Genomic DNA, 16922 nt, shown 5'->3' with positions numbered 1-16922 from the left:
TAGACCCCCGAGTTCTTGTTCAGAATTTGTTGTTTATATTGTGTTGCCATAAACCTTTTTCAGTATGCTCTAACATAAAGATGTCTGTCTTAACACTATAGGCTTGTAGCTTAGCACTCTTTAAACAAGTTAGAAAAACTATTATACAAGTCTGCATTACAATCCACAACTTATTTTTGGCTTGCAAGAAAAATAATCCAAACAGCATGGCTCCTATTTAAAGGCTGTTAAAGAACCACTGCCGTTAAACAAGGTTGATAATAGGGTTGCTCTTTGAAATGGCTTAACATTACATGCTAACCATGCCGTAGTCTGCTCCTTGTATCAGATTGCAGGAATGTGGAAACTTACCTCTAATTTCCAGGAGCTGAACTTCCACTGACACAATGTGAAGCTGACTATAAGTGAATCATAAACCCTATCTCGTGTTTGCATTTGGGAAAAAAAAAAAGCTCCTACCAGAGGTAGAGTTTGTGTTACGGGTGTCAGAGCAGTTTTTCGGTGCTTTTGAAACGATTCAGACAACCTTCAGTTGACCTCTTTCATAGGCAGCCATTAAATAGATTGTGTGCTTTTCCTGATGGAAAATAAGCACATACAGCTTATTAGGGTCAAGTGAACTAATTTTAGACCAGCAGGGTCCACCAGTCATGCAACTAACATTTGGAGAGCGATATGGTAATTTAAGTACCAGCATTTAAGGTCCTGGAGTCTTGTTTGGGACTGAAAACTTGTTATTTGAGAAGAAACTCCTTATTCTGCTTCCTGTCTTTTCATCTCTCTGAAATTGAAAGGGTTTGAGGAAGTTAAGGGATTAGTAAGCCTAAAAGTAGTCAAGAAGGCCAGTCGGAGTTAAAAAAAAAAAAAAAAAAGGCTTCCTTTCCAGAGCCAGGTTGGTGGGTCACAAGTTCAAGGGGACTTTCCTTTTTCTCTCAACAGTAGCCATGACTAATGACCGCAAGAGAAGTTGGAAGCTGGTGGAGACACAGTCCAGATCTTCATCTTGTTGTACTGTTATCTGTTGACTGTTAGACATCCTTCAGTTTTGAATTGGGTATGTGTGGGGGAGACACACAGATACAGTTTAACTTAAAGATTAACTTTCGTAATCCCAAAGATCTGAGGTCAGTGCTCCATGTGTTCTAAATGAGCTAAATCAGAACTGCACTATAGTTTTTTTTGTTTGTTTGTTTGTTTGTTTTTTAACAAAGGGTACTTGTACCCCCTGTGGTACATCTGCAGTTGTTGGAAAGCTTCTGGAGTCAGCAGTAACACCTGAACGCCATAAGCTGAGAAGGGTTACATGAAAACTAATAAGCAATTGAGCAGAGAAGTTAAAACAGTTCACTAAAAGTGATGTTTGAAATGGATAAACGTAATGAAAAACAGTTCAAATAGCTAAAAATTATGGATGAACAGCTACAATCGTGAGCTAAAAATAATTGTTAGTAATTGTTGAAATAACTGAGTAATGCTTGAGTGGTTGAAATATGGTGAGGAAGAGGTTTCTAACACAGGGCAGTCAAGAAATATTTGAAAAATAAGGTTGTGATGGACCTAACGTCAGAGTGGGACATGAATTATTAGCGTTTATAAGTAATCTTCACGCTTGTCTGTCAGGTTTTACAGTGAGCTTTTTAGTTTCTGGAGGGGAGTGAAATCATAGACATTTTATAAGGAATATATTTTCTCTGCTTAATTCTGTTGAAAAGTTTTCATAGCTGTTGTGCTGACGCAGCTCTCTGTGTTAGCTGTTGGATTTTGCAATTCATATTTTGACAACAATACATATTCCCTTGAAGCACGAGAGCAGTGACATTCATGGATGAGGCTGATTGTAAAATTGTGGTTCAATTTCCATTTTTCCCTTGGACAGTGGACCCAGTGTTCCATGAATTAGCATTTTATGTATTGATTTATTCATTGTCATGCATAGTAATAAGAATCTTGGATCGAAAATTGTTTGTCTTTGCCAGACGTTTCCACAAAAATGTACTTGTAAAGTAACAAATGATTGTACAGTAGAAAGCCAGCTTTTGTACAGCTTTAGCTCTTTTGACCTGGATCCCAAAGGGTTGCCAGGTTTAATAAACTCATCCATCCATGTTGTGGGATTAAATGGACTATATTAAATCTGTTTTGACTAAATCTTCCTAAGTCCTTGGAACACTTGTAAAGACAGTGATCATTAGATTTTTGAGAAATATTCTGAATATTTTAGTCAACCAAACTCCAACCTCCAATTTCAGAACCCTAGTGGGAGCCACATTCAGATGGCTCAATATGCTGTATATCCTGCACAGCTCATAGATTAATTCTGATATTGAAATTTTAAGAAAACTCAAAGCGGAGGAGAGAAAAGTAGAATACAGTAAACTTTATTGTTCCTAAGGGGAAATTTGTCTCCTGCAAATCTGTCTTGTGTTACTGTTACGTCATGATGGAACCCGACAATCATGACCAAACCATTGTCATACAGAATCCATTTCAAACTGGGAACTGAAAGCAAAGTCTATTTCCCAGTAAACAAAAGAAAATTGCTTGGTGAAGCCTTCTCCAAAATGGCTGCAGAACATTTCAAATCATTCAAAGACATTTTTGTCCTTTGGGGCACCTTCTACCCTTGGCGTATAATTCACCATAACTGAACCAAAGACCAGCAAAACAATTTGATGTCAGTGCCTGAAAACATTGGCATCGGAGGTATTGTTCCGCTATGACATTTCTCCCAAACATTCATGTTGGACATTATATTTTTATGACTCATATGTAAACAGTAAGCTCGGCATGTGGTGCTTTTGGTATGCGTGAAATAGGCTGGTTGTTTACAATTTAGCATGACAGCAAGGGAAAATAATTTTGAAATTAGCCGGGGAAAATCACGAATCATGAAATGGGAAGTCCTTCTGGATTTGGCACGGAGTCGATCTGAATCAGCAGGTGTTGCATGGTCATCACAAAGTGCAGCCTCTTACATTCAAAATGTGGGATTTTAAGTTGTTTCAGTGATGCACGCACTAGTCTTTCACAAATCATGATCAAACAAAAACGATGAGATGATTTGATTTCACTACACATTTTAACATGGGACAATGCAAACCAGGTGATTATAAATCTCACATGCAGAAAACATGTGAATTCATTCATTTACCCCAGAAAGGTGCAGTTGAGTTTGGTGAGAACTCTGAAGCCAGTTCTCTTCAAACCTGATTTACGTTGGAGGTTGGAGCTGGTACCCAGTTTGTTATTTTTGGCCCAACTTTTATTCCAAGGAATAGCTGTATTTCTTTGTGAGAAAAGCATTGAGTGGTCTGATTATGTATATCAAGCTCTGAAACAATGCTGGTATTGTAAATGAGTCAGGCTGGGGCTGGTTGATTGATTTACAGGAAAAAGAGAAATAGAGGTGCAGCTCTGTTTGCTCTTCAAGGCCAATCAATATTTTATGGATGATGGGTAGTGGTAAAATGCGATTTTGTCTTTAATGCATGAAGTATAAACACAAAGTTTATTATGTCAAGCAATGCGTAACTTGAAATAATGTTGTAATGAACAACATGAGCAAAAGTATTCAAAAACAATACAGCCATTGCTTGAAAACAGCATGTTTCCCAATACTGCCAATTACATGGGGCTCTTTTCTGCCAAATGGCATTAAAACGACTACTACTATCAATATTTTGGCCAAAAAAACATTCTGTGGGATTGTAAAAAAAAATCCCATGTTGTTCAACTATTTCTGAAACTACAAAAATGAATAAAGGCTTGGAAGCATTGTGCTGATGGTTTCATGCTGCTCCTACAACTAACTCGGTGCCGTTCACATCACGGTCTATTAGCATCATATTAACAGATACAATGAAAGCGTTGGAAAAGTCAGATGGTTCACTGTGTTTGAGCAGCGTGTCAGCTTTTTTGTGATGATTCCAAAAACAGAAAACGTTCACATGAAGGACATCAACTGGTGATAGCAGTATGACAGTCTTGCAAACTCACTGGCCAAAATTATTATGTATTCTATATACTATTTGCAGCGTGATGCACAGTGATCCATAGGTAAATTCCATTTCTAACTTTGAATGTAGCCATTTATGTAATTATTATTATACATCATGTTTATATTTTCCTGTGTTAAATTTGAGCTGCATATGTGTTTTTAAAGACGACTAAGAATCTCTAGATATGGTAGCAGCTAATGGTGGCTTAATGGCTTAATGATTTGAGCTGAATGCTAACATCAGTGTGCTAACATGCTCACAATGACAATGCTAACAGGCTGATGTTTCACAGTTATTTTTTCCCATCTTCATCATCTCAGTTTTGCGTGTTAGCGTGCTAAAATTTGCTAATTAGCTATAAAAACAAGTTTCAGCTAAAGCTAATGAGAATGTTGTTACTTTTGCACTTTTGGAGAGTTTTGGACAAATTAAAACGTTGACCTGATGAAGACACTAGTTAAGGAACCATCAACCAAAGTTGCCACAGTATGTCTGTACCATGTGTCATCGGAACCCATCCATTTTTGCTTAAAACCATAGTTGTAAAGCTTGTGGTGGTAGAGGAAAAGTCAAGGAATCACCAAGCTGGAATCATCCTCTGGGGACCACATTTGTCTGTACAAAGTGTCATAACAATCTATCCTATAGTTGTTGAGATATTTCAATTGGGACCACAGTGGTGGGCTGACCGACCAACATGGCCATTCACAGAGAAAAAGGAAGTCAAACAGCACTTGTACTGATGCCTTTTCTCTCTGGCCCAGCACTATAAAGTGGCTTTCTGCTGCTTCCTTTCCAAAATACAAAAGCCACCAAATAACACAACGTAAAAACACAATACACAACACCACAGGGTCCATTTTGTTATGTCTGACCAAAAAACTTTGTCTGACCAAACATTTGAATGAACATCAAGTTCACTTTGATTTATTTCACTTTCAGACTCGGGAGTTGTTGAAAAGGTTGAAAAGGTTTCAACAGATTGTTCACTGCTGCTGACCCTCATCGTGAAACTGCATGCCACATTTTTTTCTGAAGCCACTGTTCCATGACCGTACTTGGGATGCTGTGAGAAACATGCAGGCCAACACAATGTTTTTGAGCAAGAACGATGTTTCGCCCTGACAGACGGCTGAAGATCTCTCAGCACTTCAGCACCCTGTTTGAGTCTGTTCCATTTCGTTTATGACCAGAGGTCTTACAACATTCGCTGACTTTTTGTCTTAATTGATTAAAAAAAACATGTTTTCTCTGCTCCTGACAGACTTAGTTAAGTTATTCTTTCACTTTAGTTTCATAAACTGAAACGTTATCTCATTTTTGTTGGCATTCTTTGGACCTCGTTTTAGTGTTACTGGTACAGCTGGGCTGTGTGGGAATCTGTCCTTACATACTGTAATCAGAATGAAAAATATTAAGATGAATATTGTGAATTATGATGATATCTGAAAATAATGTAGGTTATTTTGTCTGCATCGCCAGATCCCATGTGGGAAGTGTTTTCTCAGCAGCTGTCAAAAATATACCACTGAAATCAGGAGGATGTCGTTTTGTAGCGTAAAATATTCCTCTCAGAGGTGTCAAGTGTCATTTCAAAGTGAGTAATAATGAAGCGGCTGCCAAGTGCAGTAAACCCCCTTCTGTTTCTTTTAAAACCTTAAAAAACAAATCTATGGAGAAACCAGGGTTGATGTGAACCATAGTAAAGTGAGAGTCAAACTCCACCTGTGGTTACATACTTTAAACTGTGCCTGGACCCTTCACTGGCAGCGCCTGACATTATCCTGGAAAATGTCCAGAGGGAGCAGAGTTGGAGGCTGAAATGGAGCCAAACATTGGGATCAAATTGAGGACTAAGCATCATACAAAGAGCTGTGCAACATAATCCTTCATTTTGCACATCAGCAACACATCTGGAGTGTCCTAATTCAGCACAACACGGTTTAAAAGGCATTGCTCTTTTTTATTTCACTCTTTAGTTTGTTACTTTAATTCCTCTTCCTTCTGGAGGGATGCATTCACAGAAGCAACAGAGTGTAGGAGGACTAAGGGAAGGCTGATTAGATGACTTGCTGTTCCATAAAGAAGGGTTGGAGGTTGGTGGTCAGATCAGGTTATTACCTCCACCAAGGTTTTCAGGTCTGTTTGTTTTTCAGCAGGATTATGGAAAAACTACCGGCCTGATTTTCATGAAGCTTGGTGGAAGGGTTTAGCATGGGCCAAGAAGAACCCATGAGAGTATAGGATGGATCCAATTCAGTGGAACAATACCTCAAAGTTCAGCAGTGACAAAACATTTGTCAAAACATAATGACTCCACATCACAATCCACATGCATGGGCACCAGTTATCCTCTGGGGTAGCCGACACACATAGTTACTCAGACTCCATACAGAAAGCAGTTGTAGCTAAAGTTAAGCTATTGAAATGTAAATGCACATCATGCTACTAGCTATACTCTTACTCACATCCAAATATAAGAATTTGAATAGTTTTGGAAACATATTCAGACATATGTAGTAGTTGTACTTGCAGATTTGCATTGTGGAAATGTAAACTGTTGGCCGAGGCACAGGTCTGCACTCTCAGAGAGCTCTAGTTTAGAGTATAATGAGTCCGGTTGTTTTGTATTTTAAGTCTTGTATTTTTTAAAAAGCGCATTGTCACAAAGTTAGCACTTGGAGCAACATTTGACACGAAGGCAATTAATGTCCAGCTATGTTCATTCAAAAACTTTTACAAACCCCATTACAGTACTGTTATTGTCTTGAACCTCTAACATGATGACAAAATGCTCATTTTTTGGTGGTCTTGGGGTCAAAAGAGTTTTCAAAGTTATTTGCATAATAGCTCTTCGCAGTATTGTTGCCGCCTGAAATTTGATCTGGATTTTTTTCTGTGATTCAGAGCCAGGCTGGCAAGATATTTTCCCCTTGGTTCCATTGACTTCCAATCATTTTCCTGACAGCCCTTTTAATGTCGAGTGGAAAGAGCAAGTTTTCCTCAAGTCATCCTCAAATGTGGAGAGTTCCCATGTACTGCTGTGTACTCATAAGAACTCAATGTTTAATTTCCAGCTTGTCTAAAAGTCATAGCTTTACCCTTTGGCTAAATTGTGAATGCATATAGGTTTTTGGCCAGAGAGTAAACAAAATGCCTGAAAATGTATTTCCAACCAACGTCAGGAAAAGACTGCGTTTATTGGTGGGAGGAGGAGGTCATTTTGGAGGAGATGCTCCCAATTTCCAAACGAACTGCATACAATACGACCCTGTCGGGTCTTCAACATGTAAAACCTGACAAAGCGTGTAATTGTTTTACTCCTCCAGACTTTAGCTGACTGATAGTGTTGACAGGAAAATGGCAAACAGGAAATCGCTGTCTAGATAAACAAATTAAAAACCAGGGCATCCGTGCTGAAAGGAAAAAACAGAAAAAAGGAAAAAGAAACAGGGATGTCAGCATAACATGCGCTTTTGTGGTAAGACAGTGTACGTTTCCTTTTTCCACCTCAGCTTATGTATAAATAGAGCCTAAATACTTAATGAACCTTGAGATTTTGAAGTGTTTGTAGTCCAAAGGCAATATTTTTCGGTGGCTCTTCCTCATCCTGCTGCAGTGTGGTTTGACTGTACTTGAAGAATATGAAACTTATACAAACAAAAAGACAATCAAATTACTGACTAAAATGTATTATATTCTTCTATTCTGCAGGACCTCCGGGAAAGCGAGGAAGAAGAGGCCGCAATGGAGAACCTGGTATGTACATTTGTGTGTGTGTGTGCGTGTGTGTGTGGCATAAGATCTCTGACGTCTCAATCCAGAAACGTTGAAGGAATAATTCAGACGGACATCAGCAAATCATACTGCACTTACAATCATGTAAAAGTACACTGTATATCTTTGGAGGCCAAAATAGGTTATAGATGTGTAATTTGTGGCCTGGTGGTTTCAGTGTTCACTCGGATTGTTTCAGCTTCAGTCGCTATAGAAACACTAGATTTTCACAGTCAAACTGGGAGACAGTAGTTCAAGACAGTAACCGTGATGCACAAACTTGTGGAAGCTGATGGCGTCCTCGTCTACATTTTGAGACACTCTAACCCTCCTATGTTGATCCCAGACATGATGCACTTCTGTTCAGCTCCAGCGTAATAGCCCACGCTTGCCTGGCTTCCACAAAATCAGCAACAAGTTGTCGTAATGCATTCAGGTTTCTCCAATCTCCCCTCCCTCCTCCCTCACACTCTCTCCTGAGCTGACTCAACAAAGCCGGCCAAGCCGAGGCCTGGAGTATCTAGGAAAAGGACATGTTGTGCGGTGAGGCTCCCACAGACGGAACGTGTCGCCACAAATTGAATTCACAGCGAGAACATGCACTTGGCAGGAAGCTGCATCCACACTCCGCTCACCTGATTGTGAAAGTGATAATGGCCTCTGGAGTGTGCCGTCGAGCCTGCGTTTGGGAGCAGCAGAGCACGGCCAACGCTTTGGTACAAAACTACCTCCCTTCTGAGAAGAAATTAAAGAGACAGGGCAAAGCAAGGTCCCAATTTTAAGTGAGGTAGAGTAATAAGGGAGCGGTTTGGTTTCACAGCCTGAGAAACAAACAGTGTGTCTGTGAGGGGAGAAAAACCACCACTAAATCCAGCCACTAGGTTTTAAAGTCACAGGAATCAAACCTAATCGCTTCAGATCTGTTATTTGAGTATCAAAGATTCTATTGCTTCCTTCATTTTTTTGGGATTTTGCCATATTCATTTGGAGGCCTGTTGTGGCCATGTTGTGCATTTTAAGACGCGGATCAGTGCGGTTTGGCTCTCTGCCTTTTCTTTTTTCTAATTTACAGAACACTGCACTCGTCCAGTGGATGACGTGAAAGCCAAGGAAGATGGAAAAAAAAAAGAGAGAAATCAAAGAGACAACAGTTCAATGTTCTGGTTTGCTGCAGATCTGAAACACCGCCAGCCTTTGTTTATGCAGTGTTTAACTTTCCAATAAACATCCACCGTGCCAGCGTATTTAAAATGGCACCATTGTGAAAAGACAGGGTTTTTTTTTCTCTTTCTGCTCAGCCAGAGCAAATGTGGTGGCTTCCTCTTGACAAATCAATTGGAAACAACCAAGCAATCATACCCACTCACAATGTCTGGACTGGAGTGGCACAGTGGTGTGTTCAGGGCAGACAATTGGGAAAAATTGGGATGACAGGCCATACTATTCTGTACAAGAGTCCAGTACTAAACTTGGCTGATGTCAAATCAGACAGATTTGGCTCAAGTTTGTGTATCTAACATGCTGCCTCACCTGCCAGGGAGTCTGTTTTATGCTCTTTGTGAACAATGAAGCGAAGCAGTGTTCACACCAGCCTTATATCTAAATGTTTACTGGTTATTGAGGAGCTTCCACAAAAGCATTCATGTCATTTAAATGGCTCTACAAAAACAGTGCTTTAGAGGTCCTTATGTGGAGAAAGTCATTTAACATTTTGGCACTTTAAATGCTTTAAAAGTGATTCTGCATATTAGCATGCAATTATAGCTCAGTTATTTCTGCTACATTTACTGTTTAGATATAACAGCGAGCATAAACAAGTGGAAACTATATTCTGTGCGAAGCATTCAAAACAAATAAATTTGATGGCACCATAGCTGTGTCATTGGAGCCCAGTGTCAAACTCTATGTACCCGTTCCACAGGAGAAAAAGTGAAAAAAAATGTCTGGGAGACATTATTTATACGACTGAAAAATGCAGCCCTTGACGAGCACAGACGCGCTGCATTCTGCACTGTAAGCCTTCTGCAAATCCAATTTCCCTCTTTTAAGTTCTCAACACTGGTGGATGTTGAAGGGAAGCATATTTAATTCATGATTCGCTTTAACCAAAAGTAACTAAGCCACAGCAAGTTTCCCACAAATTCATGCTGAGGTGTTTTGCAGTTTACTCATCTGCAAAGGCTTGGGGAAGCTTTTGCCCAGACTTGGCTGCAACTGACAGAGAGAACAAATAGGAAAAAGACATGGTGATATTTACCTGTGCGTTAAAAATGAATGGGATCCTTCATTAGGACCTCTTGTTTGTTTACCGGTAACATATGGAAAGGGAAAGTGTGGCATGACAGTTTAGGATGAAAAAGGTTTTGTAGCAGTGAAAGCCACACTCTGAAACTGCTCTAGCAGGTGGTCAGTGCTGGAAAGTGTTCGAAGTTTCCTCCTGTGTTTTCCTTATGTGAATAATCAGTACTTTTTACTCGTGAACCTGCGTTCACAAAAGCAGGAATTGATGCTTAAATTATGCCGGTTGAGTAATTTAACCTTCCAGTGGTGCATCAGTGTCAAGTATGAAGAAAAGTAGCTCTTTCTCTGCAACAAATACCTGACTCTTCTTGAGAGACATGACTTTGAAAGCACCATTGCAGCCTCTCTGCAAGCTCTCTGTCACTGTAGAGCATAATAACAACTTCCATCATCATGTGAGCAATCACATAACCTTTACAATCTCTGGTGACTCTGGTTAGGAAAAGCAGGATGGTGACAAACAGTGGAGGAAATGACTCGAGGTGCCAGCATGGAACAGAAAGTGTAACTCAGCCTGAGTGACTGAAAGAAACTGGAGCTTTGAGGGTGGATTATCCAACATTGTGTCACAGACTATTTAATTTTACATGGATTATATTGCAGTAAATAATGTTTTTAGTCTAACTAAGGCCATTAAATGTAAGAATTTGAAAGCTTATACCTTTGAGGTGTGCTGTGTACCACATTGCATGTTTTTATCACAGAATTTCTTTGATTTTTCCATAATTGCTAGTTGAAAATTTGGTGCTGAACGGTTCAACACAGTGGGACATGTCAAAAAGCACACAGCGGAGCAGGTTTATTAAAAGCTAAGTGGTCTACTGTAACTCAACGATCCATAAAACAACGCTACAGAAGTGCAGCCCAGCGAGCCTCAAACACACGGCTCCTTAAATGCTCCAGCTGCTGGAGCGATTTGCACTTTTCCCTGGTCATGAAGAAGAACAGTTCAAGGACATAGGACTTGTAAAGAAGAAATTATGCTTTTTTTCAGGGTTAAAGCAGCTGGGTACCTTTTTAATAAGAACCTAAAGACCTAAAATGATTTGCAGGGTTGTGGGGAGCCCTGAACTGCATTGGCACACAGTCCTTTGAGCAGCAGTAATTGGCAAAAAGACGAGTGTCACCTCACAAAAACGTGGGGGGATTTTTTTTAACAAGCGTGCAACCCCCTTGTAGTTGTGAAATTAGAGCCACTTACAAATGTAAAATGCAATCGCTAGGCCTGGTGGTCATTGTTGGCCCAACTGCTTAGAAAACAGATAGGACTCTTCTGCTCAATGTTATTGTTCTATGTCAAAGGTAGAAATGCAGGTGGGTTATGCTGATGTCGAATGTCTGTCTGTTTTGCATAGCCATTGAATGCATCTTGGAAGAGCTGCATCTTCATGAAATGTTCCTTCCCAAAGAAATAATTCTCAGCAAGAGTCTAATTTCCCCTCTTAGTTATTTGGATATGTGGTTTTAGTGGAACACTGATGATCTGAGTCTGTTTGATCTCTGATTGAAAACACACTAACCAAGTAATTTTTTCCTTTCTTTTTCAGGACCTCCTGTAAGTATGCCTGCTTCACATCTTCTCCAACTGTGATAGCCACGTGAAGGTAAAACGTCAGTAAAACATGACTACATGATACAGTCCAACTAATATTTATTCACTGTTTGACGTCAAGGGCAATTTACATAAAAGGGAAATATTGGCATAAAACCACAGGTTCACATTAACAGATTAAACCTTTTGGGGAGCTTGTTCTCTTGCTGAGAGTTAGATGAGAAAGATTGGTACCACTCTCGTGTCTGTTTGCTTAACATGAAGCTACAGCCGCTTAGCAGCTGCTTAGCTTAGCATAGCATAAGCACAGGAAACATGGAGAAAAAGCTGACCTGGCTCTGTCCAAAGGTAACAAAATCAGGCACCTCGACAGCACTTTGGACTTTGCTGGGCTTTGTTTTTTGTATGACTCAAACAAATGAGATATCATGTGTTAATGAGTGAGCTGAGGAGGCGCTGGGAATTGAATTTGATTACCTTTGGATGCAACCAAACTAACAGTTTCCCCTTTTTACAGTCTTTATGCTAAACAAAGTTTTGGTTTGGTATACAGACAGTGCAAGAAATTAAGAAGCATATTTCCGAAAATGCTGAACTATTCCTTTAAGTATGATGAAAGCGTTGAACAGTGAGTATGTTAAAAGCTGTCACGCACATGAGAAAGCATTAAACTGTGATTTGATGTAAAAGACATCTGATTATGACAAATTTGCTACCAGAAATCTCAGTCGTACCCCACAGTCTGACTCTATTATTAAAATAATCTCTTCATCCCTGCGTTCCCCTAATTTGGACCCCTTTCCCTGTCATTTGGGCAGTCTGGTTTGTAATATCCCTGCTACCAGCCTCCATCCCTGCCAGCACCCTGTACCCGAACACATTATCTCACCTCATTACACTGCCGGGTGATCACAGATTCACTCCCCTGAACAGATGGAAAACTTCAGAGTCTCCCCAAAGATGAAGACAGACCCATACATACATAAGCACCGGGGGTATGTGACAGTTTGCTGTATAACCGGGTCAAGCGGGTGCCATATTTGTGTGCTCTGTTAAAATTATTTATAGTCCAGAGGCAAGTGTGACTGAATAGGTATAATAGCGTGTGCCGACTGAGCTGTAAAAGTTGTAAGTTAATCCTCAGCGCCTTCTCAGACACTCGCTCCTGGGGTTCTGGGACGTAAGTAAGTGCAGGTGGTCTCTCTTCTCAGCCTCACTCAGCAGGCCTTATGTCTGACAAATAAAATCATCCTGTGAGATGTCTCAAGAGCTGGCTGAAGCCCATGAAGTGTCCCTGAAATGTTGGATTTTCTAGCAAATGTATGAGAAGACTGTACTTTTGGGATTGTTCCTTTGGGTGTGACGTAGTAATTCCAGTGCACAAACAGTAAGTACCTGACAAGGTTCCAGTTGTGGCCTGCAAATCACTCTCTGATGAAGTCACTGTAGGTAGCAGAAGGTGCTGTAAATATTTGGTATGGGTCCTAGTTTTACTGTAGCAACCAGGTTTTAGTAGCGCTAAACAAACAACAAAAAAAAAAGCGCTATAATTTACAGTGCAGACCAAAAACAGTGAAGTCTGGATGACTGACTGCATTTCTAAAAACAGTCAAGGCTTTAAAAAATGCAATGATCTGACAATGACTCACCCACTGGTCACCAAATCTGTTTCCGAAATAAAAAGATCCCGTGCCAGTTTCTTAAAAAGGAGACAGTAGTAAGTGATCTCATGTGGTTTCTCATTTGGTATGCCCACCCGGGGGATGGCAGGGGACACGTCGCTATGAATATTCAACAGCTCCCTCCATAACTCTGGGAACACTGTGTAAATTGTACACAGCCCTCAGAGCCAAACAAACCAACCACTGCTGAAGCCATTAAAAGATCCCTGTGACTTAATCGCTCCTCAGTCGCTGATGAACGGACTGGGACCTGTGGTTGCGGAGGCAGAAAGAGAATAGGTCTCCTCAATCAAAACTCATCAAGAAAGATCCTCATTCACGGCTCGTGATCAGCATTTAGACATGGAAAAGTGATTTGCTTTGTTTTCATTTCCTTTCTTTTTCCGCCGTTTGGGCTTTTGTGTCAGTTTTGCACGGGATCAGCGGGTCAGTTGTCAAGCATGTTTAGTTGGATATCTCTTCCATGTCCTCCAGACAGATTGGAAAAATATTAAGAGAGACACGTTACAGATATGGGTCGAGGTGATTTTCAACTCCTGCAGTATTTACAAAAGGACTATTATGCCTCTTGTTGCCACTAAAACCAGAAAATGTTTTTTACTTTACATCAAGGCCGGTAAAGTTCATGACATGACAGCTCATGTGTTCGCTTCTCATTTTTTTTATCTTCTGTCCTCATCTTTCTGCAGCTCTTCAAGGGCTGTCCGTGTCAAAACATAAACCCCAAGCACCCACCACTGTGTGTGCACACCATTTAGCACCAATCAAGCATAAAACACCATCCCTGAGGTTGCACTCGAGTACCCACTAACACCACCCTCCGTCTGTACTTTTGTAGCACAGACTGTATGCCATACTAAATTAAAATTATACAGACAGAGAAAGAAACTAGCCTGCTTTGAAATCTGGTTAAAAGGAAGGGGAAATATTTGAAAATGATACAATGTTGGAAATATCAAACCCACTTCAGCCCGCTGAGCATGCCTCTGCACCACACTGGAGTCTCAAGCCAGGCCAAGTTATAGTACAGCACATGAGCCCCTGCAAGAGTTCAGTCATGTAGCAATGAGGTAAATAAAGCCGAACGTGTCCGTATCCGTATTTGACAAGTTGTTTCCACCTCCCTGCCTCATCAGCTGAGATTCCAGCGACGCAGGTTGAGGATGATCTGTCACAACGTATGAATTATGCAGCCGCATCACAGGGATTAGAGGCAATGCTGGGGTGAAGCAGAGGAGCCTGGGCGCCCTCAACCCTTCATCCTTCATCTTTCATGCGCCGCAGCTCTGCAGCTGTTAATAAAACATATTCGCGCTGGACTTTGATCACTTTTGCCCGACCGAAGTGGAGAAGGTGCCAGGTTATCTTACATCAGAGTCTAGTTAGGGCTGAGGAAGGCTCCTGTTTGCCCCGTTATTGTGTTAATTTACAGTTTTTGCTGTGTTGCATTTTGAGTTTGAGACAGAAAAAGCCCATTTCACATCAGAGTACATGTGAAACTGTGCCCTCTGTATGTGTTGCGCATCAGAAGGCACAGACACAGAGCGTTTGGCACTGAGAGCTGCAGCTGGATCTATCTGACATGACAGCGTTTATTTGGGCTCATGAGGGCACTGGTGCCTGAGGAGGCCGACTGCCACTGGATGTGACAACATTAAGAGTTTGACCTTTTTTAGATGTCAGGGCTGCGCTCACGCTGTGCACATCAGCAGCACTTGTCTTTCAGCAATTGACGAGAGGCAGTGCCCGGGCCAACCACGAGGTTTACTCACAGTGATTTGAAGCAGTCAATACTGCTCTTTGGCAGGGCTGAGCAGACTGAATACTCGCTGACTGTCACTACCTTAGAGTGGTAGGAGGATTACAGTATGAATGCGATGCTCACAGTTCAAAAAAAAAAAAAAAGCTTGACAGCTTTTTGATCGAGAGGAATTTTCCTCCAACTCATAACATCAAGTGATGAGAAATGTAGACCTGCCACACTGTGGTCCTAATTGAATGAACAGAAGAAGTCAAAGAAATACTTTTCCAACTGGAACATTGTACCTTATTCAACATCTCATATCCACGACAAGAATTTTGTGGGTCCGAAATTTGCTTACGTATTGTGCAGAAAGAAATGTTGGCTCGGATGTTTGGCTTTCTATGCCCACAATTGGGTTGAAGCTCTTTAAATGTTTCCTCGGGAATGACGAGACCATCCCTGACCGAGATTGTGAATCTTCCTCATGTCCGATTTGCATCTTGACGCCGTACATACACCATCTCTCACCTCGACCCAGTCGCACTATCCCTTTCAATTTCCTCTGTTCATGGCGTCCCTGCTCCCGCCAGAGCATCCAACACATGCACACTCACAAACACATACACCCTCACAAACACATACACACACATTAAAGTCATTTTATGCCGGCTAATTGTGATACACTGTGGATATGGGAACCAGATGCCATTCCCAAGTCAGTTTTCCAGTGTGGTTTTCCTATCCCTGCCTAACCTCTGCGTCCAGATTCCCCCGACGAGCACCAGCCACTTGTGGTCGTCTGTTCCTGCCCATTCTGCTCTGATTACTCACATCCCTGTCCTCCATTAGTTTCCCGCCTCGAAAAAAAAGTTGCCCCAGGGCTGACGGTAATATGATTGAGGGTTCTCCTGTAGAACTAACAAATGGAGGTGTATGTATAGATATATGTTTTTACTGGATGTCTTTTGCTCTCTTCCAGGTTTGCGCATATCTGGAGTTGAGTCACTTCCAGTGATGCCCAAATGCTTTCAGCTGCAAATGGCTAAATGTACATTTTGCAGTCGCCTTGCCACTATCTCCACTCTGGCACTGGTGCAATTGATTATATTTGTGTACCCTGATGGGACATTTCACCTTTTCTGGATGGAGAATTTATGGGAAATGCTGGGAGAGAATGAATGCTACAATTTTTTTCTTCCATAGAGCAAAAAGAATGACTTCTAAAAACACCTCATTGCCGTTATGTGCTGGACGTGTTAATTAGTGTGCTTTAGATGTGCTGCTAGGCGTGCTTTGCTACCTTAGTACAGAGCCAGACTAGTCATTTCCTCTTACTACTGTTGATTAAGATAAGCTAACAGGCTGCTGGCTGTAGTTAGCGTATAAACATGATAGCCATATCAAACTTCTCATCTAACTCTCAGCGAAAAAAAAGCGAATGAATGTTGAATTTTTCCTTTAAATCAGCTTAAACTTAATCCAGACTGTTGCAACACCAAGAACTTCTTTCACTTTCAATGCATGGCAAACACGATGCATCACTTTGCTGTGTGAAGTGCGTAAGTCCTTTCAAACCCTTTACTTTGGCCCTCCTCCCACTTTTGTGGTGAGCAGCACTCCTCACCTGCCCCCCTTTCACTTACTCATTCCCTGTCAACACTCGGTGCCTGCAGGATTGCTTTGCTTAACTTCCTGTGTACACACATGTTTATTAATATTGTGTAGCTGTGTGAGAAAACCGTATGCCTGTAAAGAAGAGGTTGTAAAAGCGGTAGTTGTTGGCCTGTGCTCTCAGAGATGCCAGTGCTCCAGGGTGAGATGATTGGATCCATGTGGCCAGCAGCTCTGGCTGCAGCAACTGCTGCCAG

General features: G+C 41.1%; 1 protein-coding gene across 5 annotated transcripts in view; it reads left to right on the top strand.

Annotated features, from left to right (window-relative positions):
* col25a1 (collagen type XXV alpha 1 chain) overlaps nucleotides 1-16922 on the top strand; it is a 141224-nt gene that overhangs the window by 72995 nt on the left and 51307 nt on the right. For all 5 annotated transcript variants that reach the window (XM_076724607.1, XM_076724606.1, XM_076724605.1 and 2 more), the window contains exon 3: nucleotides 7713-7761. In XM_076724607.1, the coding sequence (XP_076580722.1) occupies nucleotides 7713-7761 (49 nt within the window). The remainder of the gene's footprint in view (nucleotides 1-7712; nucleotides 7762-16922) is intronic.

The sequence above is a fragment of the Chaetodon auriga genome, chromosome 24 (assembly GCF_051107435.1).
Source record: "Chaetodon auriga isolate fChaAug3 chromosome 24, fChaAug3.hap1, whole genome shotgun sequence".
NCBI lineage: Eukaryota > Metazoa > Chordata > Actinopteri > Chaetodontiformes > Chaetodontidae > Chaetodon > Chaetodon auriga.
This window is presented reverse-complemented; position numbering and strand designations above follow the sequence as displayed.